Consider the following 27158-nt stretch of genomic DNA (forward strand, 5'->3'; position numbering starts at 1 on the left):
CCGTCGTTCTTGCCCAAATTTCAACAAAGCGGCCTGGAAAGACGCAAAGCAATTGAATTGTGTCATTATGTCATCACTTTGTGTTATCAAATTAAATGAGTAAACTGGAATTCAAGATTCTCGGGAGTGGAGTCACTTTGTACGGATCATATACTAAACATACATTAATCACATACAGCAAACTGTGTTCATATTGCGTTAAATAACGTATCAACTGTATTCAATTCAAATTAATCTTGCCTTGTCGATTGACGCCTAATTGTTAACTGGCCCTTTAAGAGGTGACAGAAGGCTTGGTCACGTGATGCCAGTTCGTCACATGACCAGCGACTTCCGCGTTTGTTGCAGTGGCTTCGCCGCATGTAGGTGAGCAGCTCGGCGACTTTCACATAAAGATCATGTCTGCGAGGGTCAAGTGAAAATTGTATTATGAATGATAAAAATGTTTCTGTTTAAATGTGCGTTTATAAGCACTGCAAAATGTTAATAGAGAGCAACGCTTCGTGATGTGTATGCACGATTGCTGCTTATATGACTAGCTTATTCAGCAAAAACTGTTGGCAATCACCTGAAAGTCTAAAATGTCAATGAAAAGTGAGGGTTTTTGCATTTGTTAAGGCACGCACACGTTAGCTTTATTTATCGCTGGTGAGATAGATTTTTTTCGTTTGTTTTGAGATCTCCCTTTTTGTTTGGGGCCATTGAAAGCACCTCGTACTCAAATTGAAAATAAAAGTAAAAATGCAAAACTGTTTTTAAACATGTATTTAGGCAATTGTTTTTAACGTAAATTAACTACTAAGTGATTTATTAAACAAGTACAGTTTTTTCCTTCCAGTATTTAAAAAGGGTACGTTCATTTATTTAGCCATTTTCGGCAGTAAGAAGTAAGTTATAATTTTGTCTATACATTTGATGAATGCGTATAAATAAAAAATAATAAACAAATAAAAGCATGTGTTTTCAGGATTCATTTAAATATTTTGAAATGGTTTATTATACTTAACAAAAACTATTGAAATAGATCAAACTAAAATCTAAAACATTTACGAAGTAAAAAGATAAGAAAAGATGAAAAAACCCTAACCAGAGCTACATCTCACATTTACATAAGTAAAAGTAACTATAATAATAGTTTTCATCTTTTTCAACCAATAGCATACATGCACTTTCAAGGTTTGTTTTAAAATGATTTATTTTGTTGTGACTGTACAGGTACGTCCTCATAGAAGAAGGTCAAAAATTCTTTTTAAGGGATGCTTTGCTTATTTCTCCATTACTTAATTTAAGGAGCGATTTTATGCAGTAAAAAATTCATATTTTGTCTAGACTGTACTTAATTTGCCTAGCTAAATTACTTTTCATGGAAAATTAATACTTCTTAAAAATACGCTTACAAATGGCTGTTAACAAAATATTAGCTTTTTATTCATAAAAATTCTAAATAAGTTCGGTATACTTTAAAGTTAATGTTCAAATTTTTCATATTGTAATTGTATCTTATTTATGGGCAAACCCCCAAAAATGTACTTTGTTGAGAAACAAACAATATAATATAATATAATTTTGGTGAATAAAACCTCAATTTTTATTGGAAACTCGGGCCTATTATGTATGATACTGTCAACCATTTGGTGATATTTGACCTGCTAAGTAGTTTTATTATGTGTGTTTTTTATTATGAAATACTGAAGAGCCAATTGGATTTGACCCTCTTCGTTTTCTGTGTTTTTACGCCATCTTGTGGCCTGTATACACAATTACAATTTCAACTAATTTCCATGGATTATTTGACGTTAACACCAAATGTGGATCGCGTAGCGATGAACAGCGAAAACTTCACACTGAGCCAGAAGTTGGTGTCGGCGTCGTACGTCCGCCAGGCGAGTGAAGCTCGCCGTGGCCACGAGCAGCTCATCAGGCAGCTGCTGGAACAGGTAAGATTATCGTTTGCCATCCTCGTCTCATTTGGTCTCACGTCTTTGCTTGGTTGGCAGGGGAAATGTCCGGAGGAAGGATGGAGCGAGGCCACCGTTGAGCTCTTCTTGAACGAGCTCGCAATCATGGATAGCAACAACTTCCTGGGCAACTGCGGCGTTGGCGAACGGGAAGGCCGCGTGGCGTCCAACATGGTGGCCAGACGACATTACAGGTCTCAGCTATGGTGACGCTATTGGCCAACTTTATTCAAAGTGCATGGATGGTGCTGTTAATCATATGCATATATTTAAATGTGGAAAAATATCATGAGCTGTCATTGTTTTGAAAACGCAGGTTGATCCACGGCATCGGTCGCTCGGGCGACATCGCGGCCGTTCAGCCGAAAGCTGCCGGGTCCAGTCTGCTGAATAAGCTGACCAACTCGCTCGTTCTGGACATTTTGAAGGTGGCAGGTCAGTGACGCAACGTTAAGTGCAAATAACACCCGGATTCGAACCGAGAATCCGTACTCCGTGTTCCACGCATCGAGGCGTAAAGAAGTAGTTCCGATACCTGCTTTTCATTATTTTAAGCCATTTTTATTTTGGACGCCGCTGTCTTGTGCCCGTAGGCGTTCGTAGCGTGAAGGCCTGCTTCGTGGTTCCCATGGCGACAGGCATGAGCCTGACACTGTGCTTTCTCGCCCTGCGCCAACGGCGACCCAAAGCCCGCTATATCGTGTGGCCGCGCATCGACCAAAAGTCCTGCTTCAAGGCCATGGTCACAGCGGGCTTCACGCCCGTGGTGGTGGAGAACCTTCTGGAGGGCGACGAGTTGCGGACGGACGTGGACGAGGTGGAGCGCAAAATTTGCCAGCTGGGAGCCGAGAACGTCCTGTGCGTCCATTCCACCACCTCGTGCTTTGCGCCGCGAGTGCCCGACAGGTAAAACCAAGGCTTCACCCAATCTTTAATACGGCGGTGGTACTTCTCGCGAAAATAATTCGTCAGGGAAGTTATTAATGTAAATCTTTCATAAGTAGAGCCGCTTTTTACATGTAAATAGCCTAATCCGTTCCAATCCCCAAAATGCCACTCAAACCCTTGAAGTTAATGTATGAAGTTTTAAAAATGCATCAGAAACTGTAACAAATACATATTAGAATTTCATCAGTGCATAATAATCAAGATATATGATCAAAAGAATAGTAAAAAATGTCCCTAAACCCTTTAAATTTGTCATATTAATTGTAGCAGTTGACAATATAAATTCAGTTCACTTGTTTGCCATGAGATGGTGCTGGTGTGTTGGTAATAAGTGCAGAAAGAGACACCTTTTTAGGACATTTAGTTTGTATGTTTTCATTTTACGTTTTCAGTCATTCAGGAATCATTTACCAGTCCGCACGAGCAATAATATTTATTTTTTGGATTGTTTTGTTTACTTAATTTTAGTTTCATTTTTGTTAATGATGACAGGCTGGAGGAGCTGTCCACACTGTGTGCAAAATTCGACATCCCCCACATCGTCAACAACGCTTATGGAGTACAATCGTCAAAGTGCATGCACCTCATCCAGCAAGTATGTACATCTGTCTCGCATATGATTTTTTTTTTTTTTGTCTATATATTTGGACTCATTGGACCTACCCTACTAATTCCTAGTGTGCTCAGTCAAGGACATACTGGCCTTTCCAATATTGTCTCATGTCTTTGCAATTTAATTTGCTGTCTTGCTGAGACAAAACGGACACAACAGTGGACACAAATGAAGAGGCTAGGTCTCAGGAAGTCATTCATGTCATTTATTCATTTATTTTTACGCCAGGGAGCCCGCGTGGGGCGAATCGACGCCTTCGTCCAAAGCTTGGACAAGAACTTCATGGTTCCAGTCGGGGGCGCCGTCATCGCCGGTTTTGACGAAGCTTTTGTACAGGAGATTAGCAAGACTTACCCAGGTGAGGTCAGCGCATCGACACACAGTTAAATGTGCCTTTTTGTTTTGTTTTGAGCGTTGGACTACTTTTGCAAAAGAATGTCACATACATGTCAAACATCTGGAAACTGTTTATAAATCCAAAACTGCTTGAAGAAAAGCCCACGAGTTGAATGCAAACATAATTAGCGCCTGTGTAGCTTGGCTTTCACATCTTATCTCACATCACATCTTAAAGCCTATATTTTTAGTCAGTATTTTGGCCCAGTATAGCCTGTAACCTTTATCATTAACATTTTATCGTCACGTTAGCATTACATACAGGAAGATCGTCACATGACTTTAAATTAAACCCAAGTAAACGTACATGCTCAAAATGATCCCAAAATAAATATTATTGCTCCTGTGGACTTGTAGACCATTCCTCGATCACTGGAAATGTAAAATAAAAACATACAAATAAAATGAGCTAAACAAGCTTGCACTCACCACCATTACACCAACACCATCTCAAGGCAAACAAATGAACTGCATCCATAATATCAACTGCGACAATTAATATTACGAATTTTAAGGGTTTATTAGAGTCTAATTGTTTTTTGAATACCTTGAAAATCACATTGTTCTATAATGTGAGCTTTTTTGCAGAACAGGCCATTGGGCCACTCTTGGTGCCCACAAGCACCACGTTGGTGACCCCTGTTGTAAAGCGTATCGCGATCATGACGATTTTTCACTTTAACCCTTGTGCACGCACTTTGCAAACTATACACATTGTATTTTTTGCTCTAATTTTGTAAATGCTTTTAAAGGCGTATTAATTAGATATTTATGAATATTGTTTTTTCCTTCAACCACTCAAATTGTTCAGTGGCATTTTAGTCTTTGACGTGATGATGACACTTAAAGCCCTTAACTGGTCTCTACCGCCACCTAGTGTCTTGAGGTGAAACACAAGTCAACAAAGAATTTTCTGTTTGCTGACATAATTTGACCGCCGCTCAATGGAATGTTGCAAAAATCACAGGAAAATCAATGTAATAAATCCTATTCAAATGCGTCTCAAAAATTGTAATTTTAATGGTTTTATATGGTCCAAAATTTGGACAGTGATTATTTTTCTACACAAAATTCAGCTGCAATCACATAAAAATGTCAAAATTGTTGCATTTTGAAATGTTACTTGTTTAAATCTTCTGCTGGAAATTTCAGCTCCCTAGTGTTTTTTTCCCCCATTGATTCTTTTATGATATTAATTAAAAAAGATCAAAGGAATTTCCATCATTTGTAACATAACGCTACAAGGGTTAAATAAATTGATGGATTGCCGATCATCCGATCCAAACCGGAGTGTTAACGATGTTTGCATGTCCAGGCCGAGCGTCTGCGTCGCCTTCCCTCGATCTCCTCATCACGCTCCTCACGCTGGGAGTCAACGGCTATAAGAAGCTCCTGTCGGATCGAAAGGTAAGATGCCAAGAAGAAAAAAAAAATAAATACAATAATGTTACTGACCAGAAACGCTGAATCCCGGAAAGTGTGATCGATAAAGTGGAAATTTTCCTCGGGTGACCCGATGCCATCGAGGCTGACTAATGGCGCCTCTCGCCCCGCATTGTGCATAAATAATGAAGCGAGGCGGACTCCCCTCCTGGTTTTGACGGCATCGCCCGAGGGACGAGCGCCTCTCAAAATCTGTCGATTTTGCCGAGGCTCGCTCACTCAGCAATAAATAGATAGCGGTGCTATTTTTTTAGTGGCTTCGTTTCGGTGCTAGTCTCGTGGTGTGCATTTCCCCGCAGGAGATTTACACGCTCCTGGCCGAGGAACTGAAGAAGCTGGCTTCGGCGCACGGGGAGCGCTTGCTCCACACCCCGCGTAATCCCATATCGCTCGGTGAGCGCGGCGCCGCCCCCCGAGCGCGACCCTCGCTCACGTTGTGTTTTCCTTCCCTCGGCGTGGCAGCCGTGTCGCTGGACGGGCTGCGGGCGGGCTGCGACCAGGCGCCCGCTCGGCTGGGCGCCATGCTCTTCACTCGCCAAGTTTCGGGGGCCAGGTATGTTTGTCCGGGAAAAAAAAAAAAGCAGGTAGATTTCAAAAGGTGAACATTTTGAAATAGACTAGGTACACAAACAAATAATTGACATTTGATGATCAATATTTGGAATGAGTTTGATGACATACAATGGATCATAGTGAATAAAACATAACATATAAAACAAACTTTTGAGATCACACTTTCAAAGTCTCGACTCTGGACCAAAGGTATGAGTACCGTATTTTTCTGACTATAAGCCACATCAAATCTCGTGCAATTATTTGCTTTTTTTTTTGTTGTTGTTGTTTTTAGCCAATCGGAGACAATCCACAGGTAAAGCAAATAAGTGTATCTGTTCGAGGTGTCAATTTATGGGACAACTATATAACAGAACTGAAATGATGCGAATCAATGGCAAATTCGCTGGAGCGCATTAGATAATTAAACTGACCTCTAAATCCAATCACATTGCGTCTCCCCTTGCCAGCCCGCCCCCTCTGCCGCTCGCCTCGTTTTTGCACTAAGCTGAAGAATTTCCGGCTGCAGAATTGCAACGAGGTGCTTCCGAGGCTTCGTCGCGCTTGCCAGTTATCGATTCCACGCGCATCATAAAGATGACGTTTTCTCATATGGCATCCACCCGGAGGTGTCGAGCGTACCCAGAAAAACGGATTCCAAATGGCGTATGATGTAATCCCCGGCCTACGGCTGTTTGCAGGGTGGTCCCACTGGGCAAGGAACAGAGCGTGGGCGGACATACCTTCCGAGGGTTCATGTCGCACTCCGAGTCTTACCCGTGCCCGTACCTGAACGCGGCGGCCGCCGTGGGCATCACCCGGGACGACGTGGCGCTCTGCATCAAGAGGCTGGACAAGTGCTTGAAAACGCTGCGCAAGGAAAATCAAAGTAGTACTCCGCTACTAAATTCAAGTTAAATCCAAATATCCACATATTTATTTCCTTTTATGATGTTCTGCTTCGAAATCATGGTAAAAAAAAATGGCAGGGGACCTTTATTATGCATTAAAGATGAAGGAGCAAAGATTTCATCGGCTTTGTTCAAATTGATGTTTTTATCGTTAATTTATTTTGTCATACGTGTCACTTTGAATAGGCGGTCGGTCGTAGAAGAAGAGCACAGTGTTTCCCGATCTTGCCAAGCTTGAGGCGCAGCAGCTGTAGTTCTTCTTTCCACCGCTAGGGCTACTGGAAGTGACATTGTAATAGCTGGAAAAGAAAAAAAAAAAAACTATTTGGGATGTATATTAGGTGTTGGGTTCCATTCAATTCCAAAGACGTATTTATATGGTTGTCCATACTTTGAATCCCATGTACCGTACTTATTTATATCATTTTTTTGTTTGTCTGTTTTGTTTTGCTAAAAAAAAAAAATGCCTAAAAAGAATTGCACTAAATGCATTAAGTACAAAAGTAATCAATTGCTACAGGTAACATTTGTTGAAATATCATTTATATTTTTTTCTTTCATTAATGTTGAAAATGATACAATTTTGAGTATTCTTAAAGGGATAATGTGTAAGATTTAGACAGATTTTCATTCAAAAGGAATCAATTAAATGATACATTTAAAAAACTTACAAATGAATGTGTTCTTAACGACCAACAGTATGTTTTAAATATGAATCATAAGTCTAGTTATCATTATATTAAATGAGGGGGTGGCACTCCTCCGGCGGCTGCCATGTCTGTAATAGCTACGGACAACAGTAAATGCAAAACTGTCTAAATCTTACACATTGCCCCTTTAAACAATTTTTATAGATAATTAAAGTTACTGTGGGAGGGAGTGGTCATGGACCAATTTCTGTTTTTCCTGGGTGTTAGAATAATTATTGCTAGAATAATTGTCGATATAGTGATTATACATTTGCTACAAAATAATGCTTGCAATAAAAAAAATTGTTTTTGTTTTGTTTTCTTTGTTTTTTCAAAAAAATCATTTAGAAGCTTTATCTTACATGAAAATTACATGTGTCCCCCAAATTTTAATCAAATTAATTGGAGCATGAGGCAACTTATTGTTTAAATGCTCCTTTGCAAAATGTTTTATGCCTCTTTTTTGTGTGTGTGTGTGAAATTTTCGGTCGATGCGCAACAAAAACAGGATGTTACACGATCTATCCTCTGAATAAAGTACACCTAATTTTAACAAATCAGTTACAAATAAATAATAAATTGTTTAAGGGTTTGTTTGTTTGGTTGGTTGTTTTGTTTTTGGGGTTTTTTTTTTGGGGGGGGGGGACTTAACAGAAAAATAGTTCACGGTGGGCACATTCCGCTGGTTTAGATAATCAACTTTTTGCATGGGGGTGACGTCCACCGTGCCGCAGTTATAGTTGGGGGGGGGGGGGGGGGGGGGCGGGGGTTTCTGTCTTCTGGCCAGAAAATAGAAGCAAAGTGTTGGGATGCTGCGCTTTTTTTGCCCCTGTAGTGGTGGTGTTATTGTTGTGATGTTTATTCGCTGAAGCATGACGGTTGTTTATTTAAATAATAAAAGTGCGCGTGGGAAGAGAGAGGGGGGGGGGGGGGGGCTGCCGCTGATTCGCTGTAGTCCGGTGCCGCGTCGCGTGGTGCAGGGTGGAAACGCACCACCCGCCCGATCCCGTCCCCAGTCCCGCACGCAAGCCGAGCATCAGCCGCAGCAGCCAAGATGCCGCCGACCGCAACATTTTGGCTTTCGCTCTGCGTGTGCTTGGGCGGCAGCAGCCTGGCGAGGAAACCCGCCCGCTGCCCTTCGACTTGCAGCTGCTCCAAGGAGTCCATCATCTGCGTCGGCTCGTCTTCCGTCCCCAGGACGAACCCGGGCGACATCATTTCTCTGCAAGTACTCGCCGTCCTCCGAGTCCGCATCGGCGAGTTGACGCAGTGGCAAAAATTAACGTCGCACGTGAACGTGCATGTGATGTGTTTGCAGGAGCATCGTCAACGGCACTTTTTCGGAGGTCAAAGAGGCAATGTTCTCGCACATGCCGTCGCTCCAGTTGCTGTAAGAGCTTTTCGTTAATATTTTCATTTAAACAGGCAGTTACACTTTTTTTTTTATGGCGGGGCGGGTGCTCAAGCCCCAGAAAAGCACAGCCATTCCCCCGAAAATCCCCCCTCCTCTAAAAAAAAAAAGCACTATTATGAGTTAAGTGGTTTTCATTATTGAGCTCACAAATGTAGTAAAATGTATGAAACGTTGTTTTGCTAGCGTAAAATTCCAGCTAAGCTAGCAAAAAGACCTCTTTCTCTTCAGATCACTTTTAAGTTGAGTACAGCTGTGTTCACAAATTACATAATCAGCGCATTTTTTTTTTATTATTAATTGGTTCAGCAGTTTTGCATTACTCGTTTCACGAGTAATAGCAAAAATATGAAACTTATTGTTTGCAAGCATTAACATCAAGCTAAGCTAGCCAAGATGTGACATCAAACAAGATTTTTCTTCAAAGCATTTTTTTGGTTTTAATTCTATTATTTTGCTTTGGCAAATTTTTACTAATTTCGCAAGAACTATATGTGTAGCAATTATATAAAGTATGTTGTTTTGCTAGCATAAACATCAAGCTAAGCTAGCCAAGATGTGACATTTAACAAGATTTTTCTTCTTGTTTTTCTAAGCATTTTTAAGTTGTATTATGAGTTGCTTTGGCAATTTTTACTACTCATTTCACAAGTACGTATAGCAAGTGTATCAAACATGTTGTTTTGCTAGTATAAAAGTCAAGGTCTATCAAGTTTTTTTTTTCTTCGACATCAGAACACTTTTTAGTTCCAGTTGCGTTTATAGGTTACATACGCAGCACAATTGTATTGTGTATTGTATTGTTATTAATTGTTTTGCATTTTTTGTTTGGTTTACATACCCAGCACAATCGTATCATCAATTAGTTTAGCATTTCTTTATTTTTCATCTCCCAAGGCAAGAATAGCTGGTAGCTCGTGCAAATTGACTGGCAGATTTATTGCCTATTAAAAGCTATTAGAAAGCTTTTAGAAGCTTCTAACACCTCAGCAAGTATTGAAAGCACAGTGGCGCATGTTTTGGCATAACACCATAAACCATCAATCTAGCCAAAGTGCTGCTGTGTTTCAAACTGAGTTGACTCCATTTTCAGCCATTAATGTGTCTTTTTTTATTATCTTTTTTTTTTTTTTCCCCCCCAGGCTTCTCAATTCCAATTCGCTTACCACTATAAGGGATGACGCCTTCTCTGGCCTTCCACATCTTGAATATCTGTAAGTATTTCGTCAGCAAAAATAAAAACACGCTTTTGAGTGTGAAGTGCCTAAAATCATCAAACTTCTGGTGTGTTTGATGTGATGAAAAAATAGGTTCTTGAAGAGAGGCCCGTAAGATCATGTCTACACTCTTTATTCCAAATCTTACCTTATTCAATACCAGGCCAGTTCCAGTGGATCTTTAACGTCTATATCCGTCAATGGTAGTAGACGAGTTAATTTCTTGTGATGTGTGTATGTTGCTCTAATCGTCTTCTGCTGGGTCTTGACGGATGAGCATACAACACTCTGACTAGCATGCAACCGCAACTTGGATGCTGTTGTTGGATCCCCGTATGGAATGGTTGTCTTTGTGGAGAAGTTTGTGTTTTTGTCTCAAAGTAACTATTGCTAATTTGACTGATTGAAGGTCCTTTCAGAGTCTCATGCTTTGGACTAAAGGCTGACCCGATTGTTTGTCTGTCTGCACCCTAAAACAACCGTTATCTGGACTCGCTCTGCTCCCCAAAACAACTGTTATCTGGACTCTTTCTCCTCGATAGGATATTTGCACAGACTACCTGCCCCTGCCCCCTTACTGCCAATTGCCCTTGGACTGATAAACAGATTGCACCTTCTCATCTGGGACAGTATGCTTGGTGTATCAGCTGAAGGACACGCTTACATAAGCACAGACACCACATCAACTGTCACAATTCAACACCTCTGTCGTTCCTGAATCCAACCTGCGTGACGCGACTGCTGCATGAGGAAGCGCCGCACCCGTCGAGGCCCCCGTCATGGCCCCGCACCGCCCTAACCCCCATGTTGTGTGAGATATGTTTTTTTGTCCTTTCTGTTGCTGGGTGTGCGGGATTTGTTTTTTTCCTGGACTTTAGCCACGACCTTTATTTTGGGGCATAGCCGAAGACTCAGGTTTTTTTTTTGTTTTTATTCATGTAATAAATTCATTCTATTGCAGGTCGTTGCCCCATGCCGAATACCATCGGGCCTTGCAGTCTTGTCATCCCCTTTCAGTCAATTGTGTTTAATGTTTCCTGGAGCTCGTTGGGTCAAAATTTTGTTGCTTTGTATGACAGGAAATGAATGTTCAATCGGGTTTGAAAATACAGACTGAGAAAGTTCTTGATCTTGGACAGGTTTATTGAGAGCAATAAGATCGAGACGGTCTCCAAATACGCCTTCAGAGGACTTCGGGACCTCACCCACTTGTATGTTCCTGGCTTTAAATTTGGCTAATCTGGATTTGTTTGCCAAAGGGGCCAACAAAAGTTTGATCAATTGCTGTGTTTGGTTCCCCGGCTGTGTTGTGACCCATAGGTCCCTGGCAAACAACAAGATCAAGGCGCTGCCTCGGGACCTTTTCAATGAGCTGGACTCTCTCATCGAGCTGTAAGTTTGGCAGTGTGCAACTATTTTTACCTTGTGCTTTCTGTGGGATCAAAACTTTGGCATTTATCTTCCACAGGGACCTGCGAGGCAACGCCTTCCAGTGCGACTGCCGAGCTAAATGGCTGATGACGTGGTTGAGGAGCACCAACGCCACCGTGTCTGACGTGCCATGCGCCGGGCCGGAGGATTTGGAGGACAAGCGCCTTAATGACATGAGTTTGCAAAACGAGTGCATCTCCACAGGTGGGACGCTACTGCTGCCATGTCCACATTCAAAATTTGGCTCATAACATGTCAATTTCTTGGTCATGAGAGATACCGTATTTTTCGGACTACTGCAACTATAATTTTTTCTTCTTCTTTTTGACCCCTGGATCTTCTAGTCCAGTGCGGCTTATCTGCAGTTTTTTAATTTTTTTGCTAGCCACCGGGAAACAGTCCACCGGCATAGCAAATGTGTGTATCTGATCAAGGTCTCAATTTTGTGGAATAACTGTGAAATGGAAGTGAAAAGATGTGAATCATTGGCTGTGCTCAAAAAGAGTGAAAAAAATATATTATTAAAAATATAAACATTATTCCTGTATTTAATACAACCTTGTTTTAGAAATTATATGTTTGTCTATATGAATTATGTGTATGTTTTTTATGGAGAGTAGCTGACACCCTTGACTAATGCTTACTTAATATAAGCCAATTGAGCACTGTTGTGATAGCTGTGACCATTAGATGGCAGTGTTTCCACACTTACAACACATGTATTTCCTACATGCCATTCAAGGTAAGGAATGGAAATCATTCCTTCATACGATACCATCCATATTTTTGTAGACATAGCACACAATATTCCTTCGGCTTTGAAAGATGAGTGAAAATGCTAAATATAATGGTTTCCTTTTCTCATAACGCTTGCCATTAACAGAGATAACAAGCATGCATTGCTTGTTATGCTACTGTTTATATGGCTTTTTCACAACGTTTGAATGCGATGTGTGAGGCACAGGCTGTGATGTTTCGGATCCATGACTCAGCACTGACGCTGAGAATTCCCTCCGTCAGATTTCATCCTGCATCAAAGCGTGAGCTCAGAGTCCCTGTCGGTCGACACGTTCAGCTACAAGAACGACGTCTTCGTGGCGGTCGCCGCCCCCGGCGTAGAGAGCTGCATGGTCCTCCAGTGGGACCACATCGAAATGAACTTCAGGACTTACGATAACATCACAGGTACACCTGTCGTCCGTATCATGACGGTCAAGCACCGCTTCTGCTGGATTTTATTGCCGCGTGGCAAACAAAACACACACACTGAAGTAATTGTGCAGTGATCCCAATTGATGTTCTTACCCCACCGGTATCATTGCGAACGCAAGCAAGCGCGATACGCGCTCTCGTTTTCGCATCTTTCTCGCAGGTCAGTCCATCGTGGGCTGCAAGTCCGTGGTGATCGAAGATCAGGTGTTCATCATCGTGGCTCAGCTCTTTGGCGGCTCACACATCTACAAGTTTGACGAGGACCAAAGCACCTTCGCCAAATTCCAAGATATCGAGGTGTCCAAGATCTCCAAGCCCAACGACATCGAGGTCTTCCAAATCGGCTCGGACCGCTTTTTCGTGATCGCCGACAGTTCCAAAGCGGGCCTGTCCACCCTCTACAAGTGGAACGACAACGGCTTTTATTCCTACCAGTCCCTCCACGAGTGGTACCGCGACACGGACGCCGAGTTCCTGGACCTGGACGGGAAGGCGCATCTGGTCTTGGCGAGCCGCTCGCAGGTTCCCGTCATCTACCAGTGGAGTCGCAGCAACCGCAAGTTCGCGCTCCAGGGCGAGATCCCCGACACGGAAGACGTGGTGGCCGTCAAGCACTTCCGCATCAAGGACGAACTCTACCTGGCCGTCACGCGTTACATCGGAGACTCCAAAGTCCTGCACTGGGGTGCCAAGCAGTTCTCGGAGATCCAGGCGCTCCCGTCGCGAGGCGCCATGATCCTCCAGCCGTTCTCCTTCAAAGAGCGCCACTATCTTGCCCTGGGAAGTGACTACACCTTCTCGCAGATCCTCCTGTGGGACGAGCAACAGAGCGAGTTTGAGCGTTTCAAGGAGGTCTACATCCAGGCGCCGCGATCCTTCACGGCCGTCTCCACGGACCGACGGGACTTCATCTTCACGTCCAGCTTCAAGGGGAGCACGCAGATATGGGAGCACGTCCTCGTTGATTTGAGCTCGTGAGTCCCTGCGCCGCATTGCCGGGCTCGAACAATCCAAAGTCTTCCGCAAATCAAGAGCAACGTGTCGGGATTTGGCCTGCGAAAGGGCGGAATTTTTCAAAGATTTCCGGTAAATATTCAGGACGGTTCCGGTCAATTTGCAGGACGTTAGGCTGCGGAACTGTGGAAATATACAAGGCTAAATGGGAATCGTTTTTTTTTTTTTCTTAGAAGCTGGCATCCGTGCCAAATAGTACGTTGATATTTCAACAAATTTCTTGTAAGTAGCATTTGAATGTACAAATGATTCCTTTTTTTGAACCCTTCAAAAAAGCTTAACCAAGGGCCCCCTTTACGTAAAGTCAAAAACAGTGCTTCTCAAACTTTTTAGTAAAATCAGAACTGGGCAAATTTCGGCTACTTTTGGCTTTCGCTTCCGCATCTTTACCGTGCGCTTTATGACGTGAAGCCCTGAAAATAAAAGACTCAGTCTGAGCACAGACTCAAGCCAGTTTACGTCAATCGGTTGGGATCATTAGAAACGCTCCTTCCCAGTCCGTGTATTTATACGAGGCTTCGCGTCATAGAGCACTCGCCGAAAGTGCGCAGCGCTCGCCGAAGCGGCGGGTCAATTTGACGATAGATTGCCCAACTCTACAAAAAGTTTCCGCTTGAATTGCAACCGAAAAACAATTTACCTAAATAAATGTCGAAAGGGAAGTGCAAAAGATTAAATGCAAATATCTCTTACTGTATTTTTTTTAACCATAGGGCGCACCGGATTTGAAGGCGCAATCTCAATTATCTGGTCCATTTTTGGAAATTTCTATATATGGCACACCTAATTATAGGGCATATTAACGAACATTAAAGGAAGGCAACCCCAAAAAATGCCTTTAATATGTTCGATACAACCCTACTAGTCTTAACAACAGCGTTGTAAATAATATTGAATTTGTGGATTATGAATTAAGCAGCAATATACAGTCCGCCTGTTTTTAATCATCTCAGGGTGTGACCGTTTTGCCATTTGCTGACAGCTGAAAATGACATCACAGTAACTCTAACCCTAACCAGCCATGACTCACCTGTATTCTGACTTTAGTCACGTGACATTCACAAGCTGAGCTATATGTAAACCATGAGCAGCTATTGTGTCATTTTCAGTCACAAGGTAGTGGCAAAAATGGCTGCCCCCTCAGATGAATAAAACGGGTGGATTTTGCTTCCGTCATATTCCGCAAACGCAAGATCAGTCATAATATTGTGTATAGACTAGAGGGCTTCCATATAACGTATTTCAAAACATAAAATTACAAGTTGATTCCCCTTATGGGAAGCAAAATTTTAAGTTTGCCTTATGGTCCGTAAAATACGATTAAAGTTAAAAACAGCCGAACTGTACTTAGGGGTAAGTTCTGCCAGTTTTCCACCTTTGTAAACATAACAGTGAAAACTCGCTCCTCCCATATCACCCCCCGCCGTTTGAATGGAGTTTGACCCTCCTTGGTTGAGTCGTCCTTGTCAGTGTCACTCAGCAAGCTAGCACGCTGTCAAATTAGCAGGCTAACGTGATATGTTTGGCATGCACCTCTCCAACAGCGGGCAGGCCAACTTCGCACTTCAAGCCCAAGCCTCTCATTCAACTTGTTTTTCCAACATGCACGTTTTGTTCATGAATGTGGAGCTCGTTCGAATGAGTTTGCCATTCAAAAATCTTTTCACTGCAAGCGCCGTGTTTCCGTAGCTAACAGTTCTGTTTTGGATTGAAACCTAGCTTGAAGCCTGCGTAGCATTGCACAGTTTGAACATTTCATTGATTGATTCTTTGTGCTGGAGTCTCGAAATCATGTGTGCATGCGACGTCGGCATGCGTTTCGCACGTAGGGGCCTTTTGCCCAATAGCCCTGCACTTAGCATTTGTTGGAGGATTAGCAAAGATTTACAGCTGCGCTTGAATGACTTTTTGCTCTTTTCGTCATGCTCAAATTGATCTGCCCCGGTCGGGAGCTAATATTGACGCTTCCTTGCAATTAACTCATTCACTGCCAGCTCAGTTCGGATGAATTTTTCATTTATACGTAGAGCAGTTGGTGGGACAAGAAAAACGGATGTTTGACGTCTATCGCCGTCAATGGCAGCGAATGAGTTAGTTTCAGACCTGTCAAACAACCCTAGTAAGGATTGGACATGGAGAGTTTCTTGATTCCAAACTGTGATCAGAAATGGCAAGAAAAGGACTAAATGTCTTCATTTCCGGCTACATTTGAGGAGGACGTGCGAATGTCCCATTTGTTGCCTTCTCAACACTTTGCAGCGTACCACTTTGCCTCATTCGCAGGGAAAATCTTGAAGCACAAACCTTTTATGGTCATATGTTACATTTGAGATGTGACACTTGTACCAACGTTTTATTTTCAAGCGGTAGGAAAAAAAAAAAAAGACATGTAAATACGACATGAGCCATATTTGTTCCCAAAAAAACAGACAGCCAAATACCGACTTCATGCCTAGCCATTCAAAATGGATCTCAACAGCTTTATGTAACAATGTCATCTTGTTTGAGCAGTTTGTAAGAGCATGAAAGAAAATAATAATCGAATATCCATCCAAGCTTTCCGAATGTCAACATAGCAATAAAAGCCAACATTGCACGACGGGAGTGACTATTTCTCAATGCTTTCCATTAGCTCGCTCATGTTGGAATTCTCAGGCTCGGTCCTGGTCTCAGGACAGCTTTTTAAGGGTCTCGGTCTAGTCTCGGAATCGGAAGGAAGTTTTGGTCAAGTCAAGTTTATTTGTGTAGCCCTGAATCAGCGCAGTCTCAAAGGGCTTCACAGGTGAAAATAAGTCTTACGGAACAGCATAAATACACAAGCGTATCCCCTGAACAAAGCTCCTAGAAAATAAGAAAAAACTCAAAAAACCCATCTGGGGAAAATAAGAAACCTTCAGAAGGGACTGCAGGTGGGAGGATCCCCCTTTTGGTCGGTCTTGTCTTGGTCTCAAACAGGAATAAATATATTTGCAATCCTGTCCTAATATACTTGGAGGTGAAATGTTCAAAACAACAAAAGAAAAAAAATGACCAATTTACTTCAGAAAACAAGGAACGAACCAGTGATCTTTTAATTGTTGTTTTTGCTATCAACAAGTAATATCAACTAAATAATAAGAATGGTTCAGTGAAAAAGTAATCTGCAAAAGGTTTTATGATATTTTTGCAAAATAAAATTTTACCCAATTAAATAATGGAATAATACATTTAAAAATATTTGATAGTGACAGCCCTATCCATTGTAAATACATTTTAGGGTTGACTTTTACCTTTAACGCGACAATTCATTTTATTGTACTGCTCCTTCTGGTCCACAGGTGTCAAACTCACGGCCTGGGGGCCCGCCACATCATTTTATGTGGCCCGCGAAATGCTATTTATGACTTCAAGTTTCTGGCTAAAATACCCCATTTGCAAGTGGTCGTCAATTTGTACACTTTTTTTTTTTTTTAGCAGCCTCTGATTTCAAAATGTGTAACTATGTGACGATCAGACTTCAAATTTGACCGCTCAGTCACAACGGCCGTCCGACTGAAACTCCAACTCCAATGTTGCCCGTGATAAAAATGAAATTGACGCCCTTGTTCTAGCGTGTCACCCTTGACCACAAGGAGGCAGTACTGTGTGTTCGTCACGTGGGCACAAATGAAGAAAACTAGTACTCGGTCACCTGGATCATGTAATATTACTCATTTTTCGTAGAGGATAAAGAATATATGCCTGTGAGTATTTTTATATTCTCTACACACATGTTGCTTCTGAAGTTGCAATGATCGATGCTAACCGTTAGCATGTCGAGGTGACACAAAAAGTGGAATTTTCTCCTTTTTTTTCCCATTTTAAACACCAGCTGGGAGCGGCACTAAACATCTTGAATTTTCTTTTTCCAAGCATTGTTCGTTCTGTGCCAAACTGCTGCAAGCATCCACTGCGAGCTTGCGGCAAAGGTGGTCCGTGAGCTTCGCAGATTGGCTAGCCGGCTCAGTCGGTGGCATCCACCGCGTTGACGTTACTGTCCAGCTGGTGTCGAAAAGACATCCTTGCTTTTGAGGAGTAATAGACGTTCGATCCGCGGGCGAAGCCGTCGCTGCCGCAAGAAGGGCCGGAGACCACGCGGGCGTTGGCCTCCTCTTCGGGTGAGAGAAAAATAAGTTTAGGCAAAGGTTGCGCCCTCTGTGGGTGGGATGCGCGTCTCACCGTCCGCTGAGGAGAAACCTTTGCTCTTGCATCGCTCTTTGCAGTGTCGGTAGAAGGGGAAACACTGCAGCATCTTCACACCCATCACGCAACACTGCAGAGAAGGATCACCTGCTAGGTAAGCTCTTTTTTACAAATCAGAAAATCTATTTGGGACTAAAAATGCCACTAATCCATTTCTGATGACAACCCGGCAGCTTGCAATCAACGCAGGAATGGGACAGGTGAGATGCTAACTTTGTTTACCGCACACTGAATGTTTTTTTCGGTTTTATTGTAGTGTCATCCTTGCGTTTTTCATTTTTTAAACGGAGACGACAAGGCCTGCAAGCATCTTACGGTACGTTCCACCTACTCTGTCCTGTTATCGCGCAGCGTTAAAAGTACCGCGCTTAAACTGCAACTTTTTTCTCATGAGTTGAGCCCTGCAGTTTATAATCCAATGTGGTTTATCTCTAGTTTTTTTGCTAGCCACCAGGAGACAATCCACCCACAAAGAACGTGTGTATTGAATGTGACAATTTGTGGAGAAAAATATGAAATGGAACTTAAAAGATGCAAATCAATGGCCGTGCTCAAAAAGAATTTGAAAAATATGAAAATTATGTATCAAGTTTGTGAAGTGTAATTATGTTTTTTCAATTAATTAAAGATAAAAGCTATATTATATTGTTATTTTAGTGTACCATATAAAATATTCCATTCACCAACATGTGTTTTAAGAGGGATAGGTGTGTTTGTGGTAGTACGTGGCCATTGAATTTGTTTAAAAAAAAAAACAAGTTTTTACTGTCTCGTTTGCAACCTTTGGACTTGTGGCAAGTATGACAGCCAATATTGTTTTGTTTATTGACCTCTTTACGATCAAATGCTCTCCCGTTTTTCATTTCTTGCATTTATTTTGTGTTTTTTTTTCAATAGTCACTGTTTCATCAACGAAGATTACAATTTTGGATGGCTTAAATAATGAAAGACCGTCGATGACGGAAAGGGGGCGGGTCTCTGTCGGACCAGCAGAAAAATGTAAGTTGCCCATCTCAGGTGTTGTGTTCAAAGCCACATTATCTCGGATGGCATTTAACCACTTTACCACTGAATCATGCCACCAGTAATTAAAAAAATAAATAAATAAAATCTTGAAAATGTGCCTTAAGCATTTTTTCCACATTTGAGCCTAGATTAAGATCATAATATATTTTTTTTTCAAAAATTTAAAAGTCAAGGCCACTGTTTTTAGATCCAAGCAAACTTTAGTTAAATGCATTTTCGTAAATTAATCATTAATTATAATATTTTTCTTCAAATTAAACCCATCAAAAGTGTCTTTTCAAACAAAACACACGTAAAAAAACAGACTTTATTCTACAGACTACAGACTTTATTCATTAAAACTACAGACTTTATTCATTAAAACAAGCCAGCTAATACATGTTCGATTTATTATCTTGAAATAAGCATTTTTTTCTTATGACTTCATTACCACACAAAATAGATTTCCCTTTTGACGAAAAAATAAAAAAACACATTTCTTATTATAGGTCTTTTTTAATTTCTTAAAACTGATTTTACGCATCGGCACTGGATCTAATTATAACGCTGGGTCAAAAAAAAATCCCAACCAAATCCCTCATGTTGGAAAGTGGGTCAGCCGAAATGATTGCGACATGAGTTGCTACGCTCAATCACTTGTCAGTTCAGTTCAACAATATTTACTCTTTTCGCACTTTTAATCGGTGCAAATAAGCAAGTGACACCTGTTTTTTTTTTCTCTTGCAGGTAACAGTTGAGGCTCGGACGTTTACTGTGCAAGCGAAACCATGCGGGCGCAACCCGTTTGAGCGGATGTTTTGATGGCCCGCATGCAAAGTCTTTATCTCGCATGCGTCAAGCTGTCGGCGGTAAGCTGAGCGCCGTCGCGCACCGTGACGTGAAAAAAAGCGGAACGCGCCACACGGCCGCGCTCCCAATTATTTCCGAGGAACAAAAATAGCTGCGTCTGAAATCATCATATTGGATTTTGCAAAGCAAGCCAAAAAAAAAAACAAAAAAAACTCACCTGACTCGGAGCGAAGTGTGGAGGGAGCGGGATGAGGTGCGAGCCAAGAGCGGAAAGCTTCCTTTGTGTTCTCTGCACTCTGCCAGTGAACTTTAAATAGCTCATCCCGCAGTGACGTGGCTGCTTTCTTTTTTTTTTTCCACTCTCACTCTTCTTCTGTCTGCCCTTCAAGTATTTGCATATATCACGTAGTCCAGTGGTTCTCAAATGGGGGTACGGGAACCCCTGGGGGTACTTGAAGGAATTATGAGGTTTGAAATACAATAAACTGCTGTAATTAAAATCCTTTGAAAATAAGTTACTTAAATGTTTGAGGAAAATATAAGTCCATAAAACGAATTTTATGTTCAGTAGGTTATTCAATTTCAACCCAACTTGTTAGATGCCACCTCTCGTTACCTGTCAAGTTCATGATTTATCTTTCTAAACATATTTTTATTTTGATTCCAAAAGAGGACGCTTCACGTTTAATATTTTTTGTGGGCAAATATTTATTTGCAATGATTTCTTTTTGAGCGCAGGGTCGACATGTTATGTTATTTTTTTGTGAACAAATATTCATTACTAATTCAGTTAATGACTTATTTTTGTGAAGAGATCTCAATTTCAATCCTAATAGAGGACTTTTTATATTTAATATTTTTCTGTAGACAAATATTTATAATAAATATACATTTATAGTTATTTCTTTTTGAGAACAACGCCGACCGACATCTTTGTTGATTATTTTTGTTGAGAAATATTTATTATTGATTAAGTTATTTCTTTTTGATAACAAATCTCTTCTATGATCCAAAATCATACACTTTAGGTTGATTATTATTTTGAGGACCAATACAAATGCAGTTTTAAAGGTTCTATAGTTTTATAAATCAAACACTGATGGCATGTTTTAAGTCTTTTTTTTTTTCTTCCAAAAATGCTTTGCACTGATAAAGGGCTTACTTGGCTAAAAACATATTTCACAGGGGGTACATCACCAGAGTGTCCAAAGAGAACCCACACAGGCAGGGGGAGCACATGTAAACTCCGCACAGTAACGTCAAAGCGATCTGGAATTGAACTTGGGAATGGTAGCAATAACATGAAATGGCATTACACACCTATCTACAAATTCTAGATTAATTTAGCAACTTTTCCATACACAACAACAAGCCAGTGCTGGGCCCACTGTCAACAAGGTAGCTTGCGTTGTACAATTTCTCGAAAATTAACCATCTGGTATTGCGGAAATATATTGATAATATGTGTTTTATATGTGTGTTACTATAGAATATACTTATAGGTGTTTGGTGATTATTATTATTATTATTATTATTATTATGAAATACTGATGGGACATAAAATCCCAGGGCCTGTAATCTAATCTAAGAAAGTGGGAAATTTTAAACTAATTTTCTAAGTATCCTAGATTTATACACAAGTAATGTATGCCATAAGTTGTATTTATTTATTTTAAATTGGTGATGAAAGGATTAAACTGAGGCGGGATGCAGCAATATAATAATTGTCATTGGTAGTGCTAGGATGACTAATGAAAAAAAAAAAAAGCAAAAGTGGCTTTCGATAGCTTCCGTATGTCCAATTTATACTCTTTTCATGATTTAGCACTTTCCATCCTGGTCAAAACAAAGATAACATATTGACCACGCGCGGTGGAATTTTGGTTAATAAGTGAGAAAAGCCGGTAAACGTACAACCATCTGGTTAAAAATGGAACAAGTGAAGCACATGTCGAGACTTCCGGCTGATTCCCGTTTGTGTTTCTTCTTGTTTGCGGAGAGAAAACGCAGATGCGGGCAGTCAACTTTCTGACATCAGGAGTGTCAAAGTCATTTCAGCTCAATCTGTTCCCGGGTGGGCTGGAGAGGTGAAAATCATGCTTTATAACTTCATAACAATCAGAGGTAAATATGTAGATTTTTAATGAAAATACAGTGGGACCCCATGTTGACGACGAATTGGCGGTATGGCGGGCAATCCAAACCTGTGTTAAATAGCTAATGCGTTTAGAACCCCGGGTAAAAACATCAAAATTGTACGTACATATTAAAAATTTCTACCAAAATAGTATAGTGAGTGCTACGTATGTATAATATACATTTATACAATCCGAAAACATTATAAATAAAAAATATAGAAAGGATTTATGTGGCGCTAGCCTAGGCTAGGCTAGCTTTGTATTTCTTGATTATCTCCAACTTCGTTTCCGTATAAATCATCTTCTTACTTCTCTCTTTAACATCATGAGCTAACCCTTTCAATTTTGAATTAAGCAGTAAAATGCTTTGTAACCACCCACAACAGAACAAAGCGTTACCATTCCGCCATTTTGAAATGAGTGAGGGCGACCGATAGCAGACCAGCCTCTCCGTCATGTGACGGCAACAGAAAATAAGTGCAATTACCTAAAAACGCCTGCAGATGGAGACAAAAACAACACAAATACAGCCAACCCCCGAGGGTCATGACAGTTGTTTTTGTCGTAAAGCCAGGAAAATACCCTAAAAAGGGTACGAAAAAACTCAGTATAACGCAAGCCAAGTACGCTGTAACACGGGGGTTCACTGTACTTGAAAATGTTCCAGCTATCGCAATGTATGCGGTATCGACACAAAGCTCCACTTTACCGATTTTAAAATCAATTGGAAGGAAGTGGCTAGCGCAAACAACTCAGGACTTATGGTGATTTGAAAAAAGATCTCGCGGGCCGGGATAACCCTTTACGCGGGCCGTATCCGACCCGCGGGCCATATGTTTGACACCCATGTGTTACGTCATTCAGCCCTTTCGATTACCAGCCAGCAAGTTTGTCTCTTATCCTTTTTTTCTGCTATATTTACATTTAAAGGTTACAAAACTGAAAATAGCCAGCAAGCAACAAAAGCTTAAAGGCTTACCCTGCGCTGCCTCCTCGCCGTTGCAACTCGAACCTTTGACCCGTCTGAACAGCAACAATCCTATTAGATGTGCACCAAGACGTGTAATCGCGTACGAGACGTGTCTAGCGGCGAGCTCACAAGCGATTCATCATGCTTGAATGTTTTGCACGCTTAATTGGAAAAGCGATTTCTTCGTTTACACGTTTGACAGTTGATATAAACATGGAGTCTTTTGATGAGCTCCCGTGTTTATCAAATGTATGAAAACTAACCTCCTTCAACATTTTTCACCCAAAAATTCCCAATTCATTCCAAATATGTTTTCCTTCCAATTTGTTTGACATGCATCTCCTATCACAAAATTCATCCGGTTTGCATCTTTCTAATTTCAACGCTTTCCGAAAATTCACATCATGAGCGCTATTATTTCCCCCAACATTTTTCATGCAAAGATTTCTCATTCATTTCCCATTTATCCCCCCCTAAAAATTATTGACTTGCATTTCCCACCACAAAAATCATTGGATCCGCATCATTTCAAATTAAATATATTCTACAAATACATCTCATAGGGGCCAATATTTTTTTCATGTGTTTCCTACAATTCAACATTTTTCACCAAAAATTCCCCCAATTTGTGCTTATGTATTATTTTCCTTCCTCAGTCTTTCTCGACATGCATTTTGAACTTCGCCATATTTCAAAAAGTCATGCTACGTGGGCTATTATGTTTTTTCATATATTCACATTTTTTCCAAAATTATTTACCCCCCAAATTTTCCCTCAGTGTTTTTTTTCCCACTCCAATGGCACATTCAACTGCTGTTGCATTACTCGTCCACTGGGTGCCGCTCCAATACATTTCTCAAATACTACATTGTTGAACTGAAAAAAATATCCACCAATACAGGCTGAAATTCCAAGGAGGTTCTTCCAAGTCGACGTCAAAATGATTATTCCCTAAATATGACGTCATTACCCTAAACATTTGCCTTTGAGAGTGCAAATGCGAACAATATTGTTGAGGAGCAATTAAATGACGCTTATATGTACAGTATATAAATCATTTATTGTGAATTTATTAACTGTGAATGATTTTAGCGGCATATAAAGTGCTCAGTTGATGTATTAGAAATGTCTGCAAAAACGGTGGCAACTCGTTACGTTTCTACAAAATGCACACAAAAGGGAGTCGGAAAAGCTTTAGCTACAAGAAAATACGTAGGCAAAAAAGTTCAGCGAGAGAATTCCGTTGGATTCCGGCAGCCCATTTCACAAGCCGCTTTCGTCCTGCGATAAAGAACAAGAGTTAGCTTGCGCGTGAAAATGTGTCAGATGTTCGGCGGGACGGTCACGATGAGCGTCTCACCTCCTTGCTATCGCGACAGTCCCCGCAGATGCAGCCGAGGCAGCCGTTGACTACCTGAAGGCCACACAGCGCCATCTGCAGCACGCTCATCGTCAGCAGGATGGAGAAGAGAACCACGTGCCACATCACCGCATTTTTGGGGTACTGGCACACGTCCCACAAGGTCTGGTTGACCAGGTAGCTCTCGCTGCCCCTGGAAGGACCGATCGGATTCTACGTTAGATTTTTGAGGTTGCCGCCCTCTTTCGACTCGTTTCGGGGGACTTCGATCAAGTGAAACTCGGGCCTCGTCGAGAAGGGTTGCGTTATTAATTCCGTTACTGCTAAATCGGTGTCAAACATACGGCCCGCGGGCTGGATTCGGCCCGCAAGGAGGCTTAATCCGGCCCGCTGGATGATTTTTTGGATTAAAAAAGAAATTAATAGAACCTTACATAGCTTCTCTGCACAGGTAAAATCCGTTCCTCGCATCGGAGGTTCACAATGGGAGGGGGTCGCCATCTAAGTCATTATTATACCCAATAAGTCTTGTATTTCTTTTTAAATTCACCTAAAAAATTTTATAGCTCAACAGTTAGTGCTTCCATATTGGAGTTGACGGCGTGACTTCTTCTTCATGAGTTTTTATTCTTCTGTCATGTATGTCATTACGTGGCTGCCATCCAGTGTCCAAAAGGAGACACAGTAGCACCATTATATTGTTTTTAATTTGCACTTCACTGTACTCCTTGAAAAAAGTTCTACAAGCACATATTTTGATAGACATATTTTCCTTACATTGGACATTTGTGTTTCATTTCATAATTAATTTATTTAGCTTCATTGATTCATTCATTTTTACCCCATCTTATTATCTTCTATACAAAATATAGCTTTTATAACACAATGAAAAAAGCTCATGGGAAAATTCCATTGAAAGAAAAATGTTATATCCCCTTTTGTTATTGTCTCCTGTAGGAGATCAAAAAAGAGGTTGTTTTACTTTGTTCATCTGTATGTAGCTATAGATATTGTTTTACAAGAATATATTTAGAGTTGACCACTGCTATTCGCAGAGAATCGGGACCAGTCCTGCGTGCATAGCAAAAATCTATAAGTAAGTGACACAAATTATTTACACAGCTCAAAAAAGACTCACGTTCCGAGGTCCTCGAAGGGATACGTCCAAACATCTCCCGCAACGCGACACTTGGGTCCGATGGCCAGGCCGGCCGAGGCCACGCTGCAGCAGTAGATGGCGCCGACCAGACCGAAAGCCGAGGAGAACACCGAGTTCAACATCTGTCGGCGTCGAGATGAACCCGGATTTTATCAGTTAGCCACACCTCCCTCCGCCGTGTTTGTCTTTGTCGTTATCTAACGGCGCTCTAATCTCAGGCGCTCACCCGGCAGCGGTTGCCGCAGCAACCCTTTCCGCAGCAACCCTTGCCCCCGGCCCTGATAGCGGAGCAGCTCGGGCACAGCATCTGAAAACGGCGAAGGTCGAGGGTCAGGGAAGTCGCCTGCGCCTCAAAACCGTTTTCCGGAAGCAAGCGATGACGTGTTTGACGCCGCATCGTTTCACCGCCTTGAACATCTCCTCAAGATCGAGTCAGTCATCGCTTGACAAAACGTTTTCGAGAAATTCACCGCCGCGTCACCCCACCGACGAATCCTCCGAAATAACGCCGGCGCTCGTCGGGTTACTCACAAAGAGGCCTCCCCCGATGAGACCCCCCATCAGCCACACCTGCAGGGAGATCTGATCGTTTTCCAGACTTTTCCCATCGGGGAAGAAGAGCAGCAGGTTGGCGATCATGCAGACGAAGGCGGAAGGCAGCAGGATCAGGCCCACCAGGCGGGCGCATTTCCCCGTACAACACATCCCGCGACGATTTGCTTCCGCGAGCGACCGAGCAAACTGAGAGCGTCGCTCGCCGAAAGTCAAACACGACAAAGCGGAAGCAAGGCAGGGAACAAAGGCCGCCCGGGGTGGATGCACGCTTTTATTTTGCGCCGCTGATAGGCTACACGTGAGCATCGATTGCCTCAAGATGACGTTTGAGTTTACGATCCGCTTGCAATATTTCATCTCTGCTGTCAACTGTTGACGCGTGAGGCCGAGGGAACGAACGTGGACCGCTCGCTTTAGTTTACATGGCATGAGCCCTCCATTTGTACTGTATCTCGGTATCGTCTAGTTCTGTGGATTCGGTCTTTCCTAAAATACCCATTATTGCATTTATCATATTTTTCAAGAGCAGATTAACATTTTAATCCACGAATATCCAAACTTTTTCATTTGTGGGCCGCATGCAAAAACATGGAGAGATACAAGGGACACTTTCAAATTCTTATTTATTAAACATGCCATAATCAGTCAAAGAAGCAATTATATATTCGATAAACTTCTATAAAACAGCTTTCTGTTCAAATTAATAAGGTAAATAATTTAGGAATTTGGGGGGACAACGTCCTATATCCCAGGAAACCTTGATCCATCCCTGCATTGAACCGCAACCCAATCCTATCTCCATTTACAGAACCAGAACACGAGTAATCTGTAGTAGGCAAACCATTTCTAAAACAGTAACATAAATTGTACCCTGAAGCAATTTCTTGCTTCTGAAAATAAATTCTTTATTGTTTTTTTGTGATCTTTGCATAAAGCAGCATATAAAACAGTTTATTAATAGTAGTGGCACTTACAGTATTTTTTTTTTCACTAGCCTTGCCATATTAATATATGCTGTGGGCCGCTGAAAAATGTATTGATGGCCGCAAATGGCCCCCGGGCTGTAGTTTGAACACCATGTTTTAATCCATTCATAATAAAATCATTTTTAGTTGCAGCTCGTATTGGGACGCAATAACTCATAA

General features: G+C 41.6%; 3 protein-coding genes, 2 long non-coding RNA genes and 1 pseudogene across 7 annotated transcripts; 3 read left to right on the plus strand and 3 right to left on the minus strand.

The window, feature by feature from the left end:
- The first annotated feature begins 326 nt into the window (after positions 1–326).
- sepsecs (Sep (O-phosphoserine) tRNA:Sec (selenocysteine) tRNA synthase) lies at positions 327–8102 on the plus strand. 2 transcript variants are annotated; one of them, XM_088412324.1, is made up of 11 exons: positions 327–366; positions 1822–1937; positions 1998–2152; positions 2275–2393; positions 2552–2864; positions 3399–3501; positions 3748–3877; positions 5231–5322; positions 5658–5751; positions 5821–5911; positions 6612–8102. In XM_088412324.1, exons 2-11 carry the CDS (start codon positions 1824–1826, stop codon positions 6826–6828), a joined length of 1428 nt encoding a protein of 475 aa, XP_088268450.1. In that variant the 5' UTR covers positions 327–366; positions 1822–1823; the 3' UTR covers positions 6829–8102. The 2 variants fall into 2 exon arrangements, with proteins under 2 accessions (XP_088268450.1, XP_088268535.1); XM_088412409.1 differs by having other exon boundaries at positions 332–362.
- LOC148428535 (uncharacterized) lies at positions 3754–6681 on the minus strand. The gene is made up of 3 exons (XR_015865313.1): positions 6553–6681; positions 5792–5884; positions 3754–5307 (listed from the first exon to the last, which is right to left on the minus strand). It is a non-coding gene; the product is annotated as an uncharacterized LOC148428535 (long non-coding RNA).
- A 370-nt stretch (positions 8103–8472) lies between the features above and the next one.
- Positions 8473–16394, plus strand: lgi2a (leucine-rich repeat LGI family, member 2a). The gene is made up of 8 exons (XM_088408324.1): positions 8473–8734; positions 8829–8900; positions 10064–10135; positions 11278–11349; positions 11459–11530; positions 11607–11773; positions 12590–12754; positions 12942–16394. Exons 1-8 carry the CDS (start codon positions 8565–8567, stop codon positions 13757–13759), a joined length of 1608 nt encoding a protein of 535 aa, XP_088264450.1. The 5' UTR covers positions 8473–8564; the 3' UTR covers positions 13760–16394.
- On the minus strand, positions 16130–20178 carry LOC148428537 (uncharacterized; annotated as a pseudogene). The gene is made up of 2 exons (XR_015864847.1): positions 20049–20178; positions 16130–18086 (listed from the first exon to the last, which is right to left on the minus strand). The product of XR_015864847.1 is annotated as an uncharacterized LOC148428537 (transcript).
- Positions 18096–25389, plus strand: LOC148428538 (uncharacterized). The gene is made up of 5 exons (XR_015864848.1): positions 18096–18110; positions 18190–18216; positions 18307–19015; positions 19769–19890; positions 24319–25389. It is a non-coding gene; the product is annotated as an uncharacterized LOC148428538 (long non-coding RNA).
- On the minus strand, positions 23981–26264 carry tm4sf5 (transmembrane 4 L six family member 5). Its single transcript, XM_088408339.1, has 5 exons — positions 25990–26264; positions 25685–25765; positions 25438–25580; positions 24300–24492; positions 23981–24220 (listed from the first exon to the last, which is right to left on the minus strand). The coding sequence occupies exons 1-5, from the start codon at positions 26161–26163 to the stop codon at positions 24203–24205; spliced, it is 609 nt and encodes a 202-aa protein (XP_088264465.1). The 5' UTR covers positions 26164–26264; the 3' UTR covers positions 23981–24202.
- Positions 26265–27158: the final 894 nt, after the last annotated feature.

The sequence above is a fragment of the Hippichthys cyanospilos genome, chromosome 1 (genome assembly GCF_059441005.1).
Source record: "Hippichthys cyanospilos isolate Australia breed blue-spotted pipefish chromosome 1, RoL_Hcya_1.0, whole genome shotgun sequence".
NCBI classification, from domain to species: domain Eukaryota; kingdom Metazoa; phylum Chordata; class Actinopteri; order Syngnathiformes; family Syngnathidae; genus Hippichthys; species Hippichthys cyanospilos.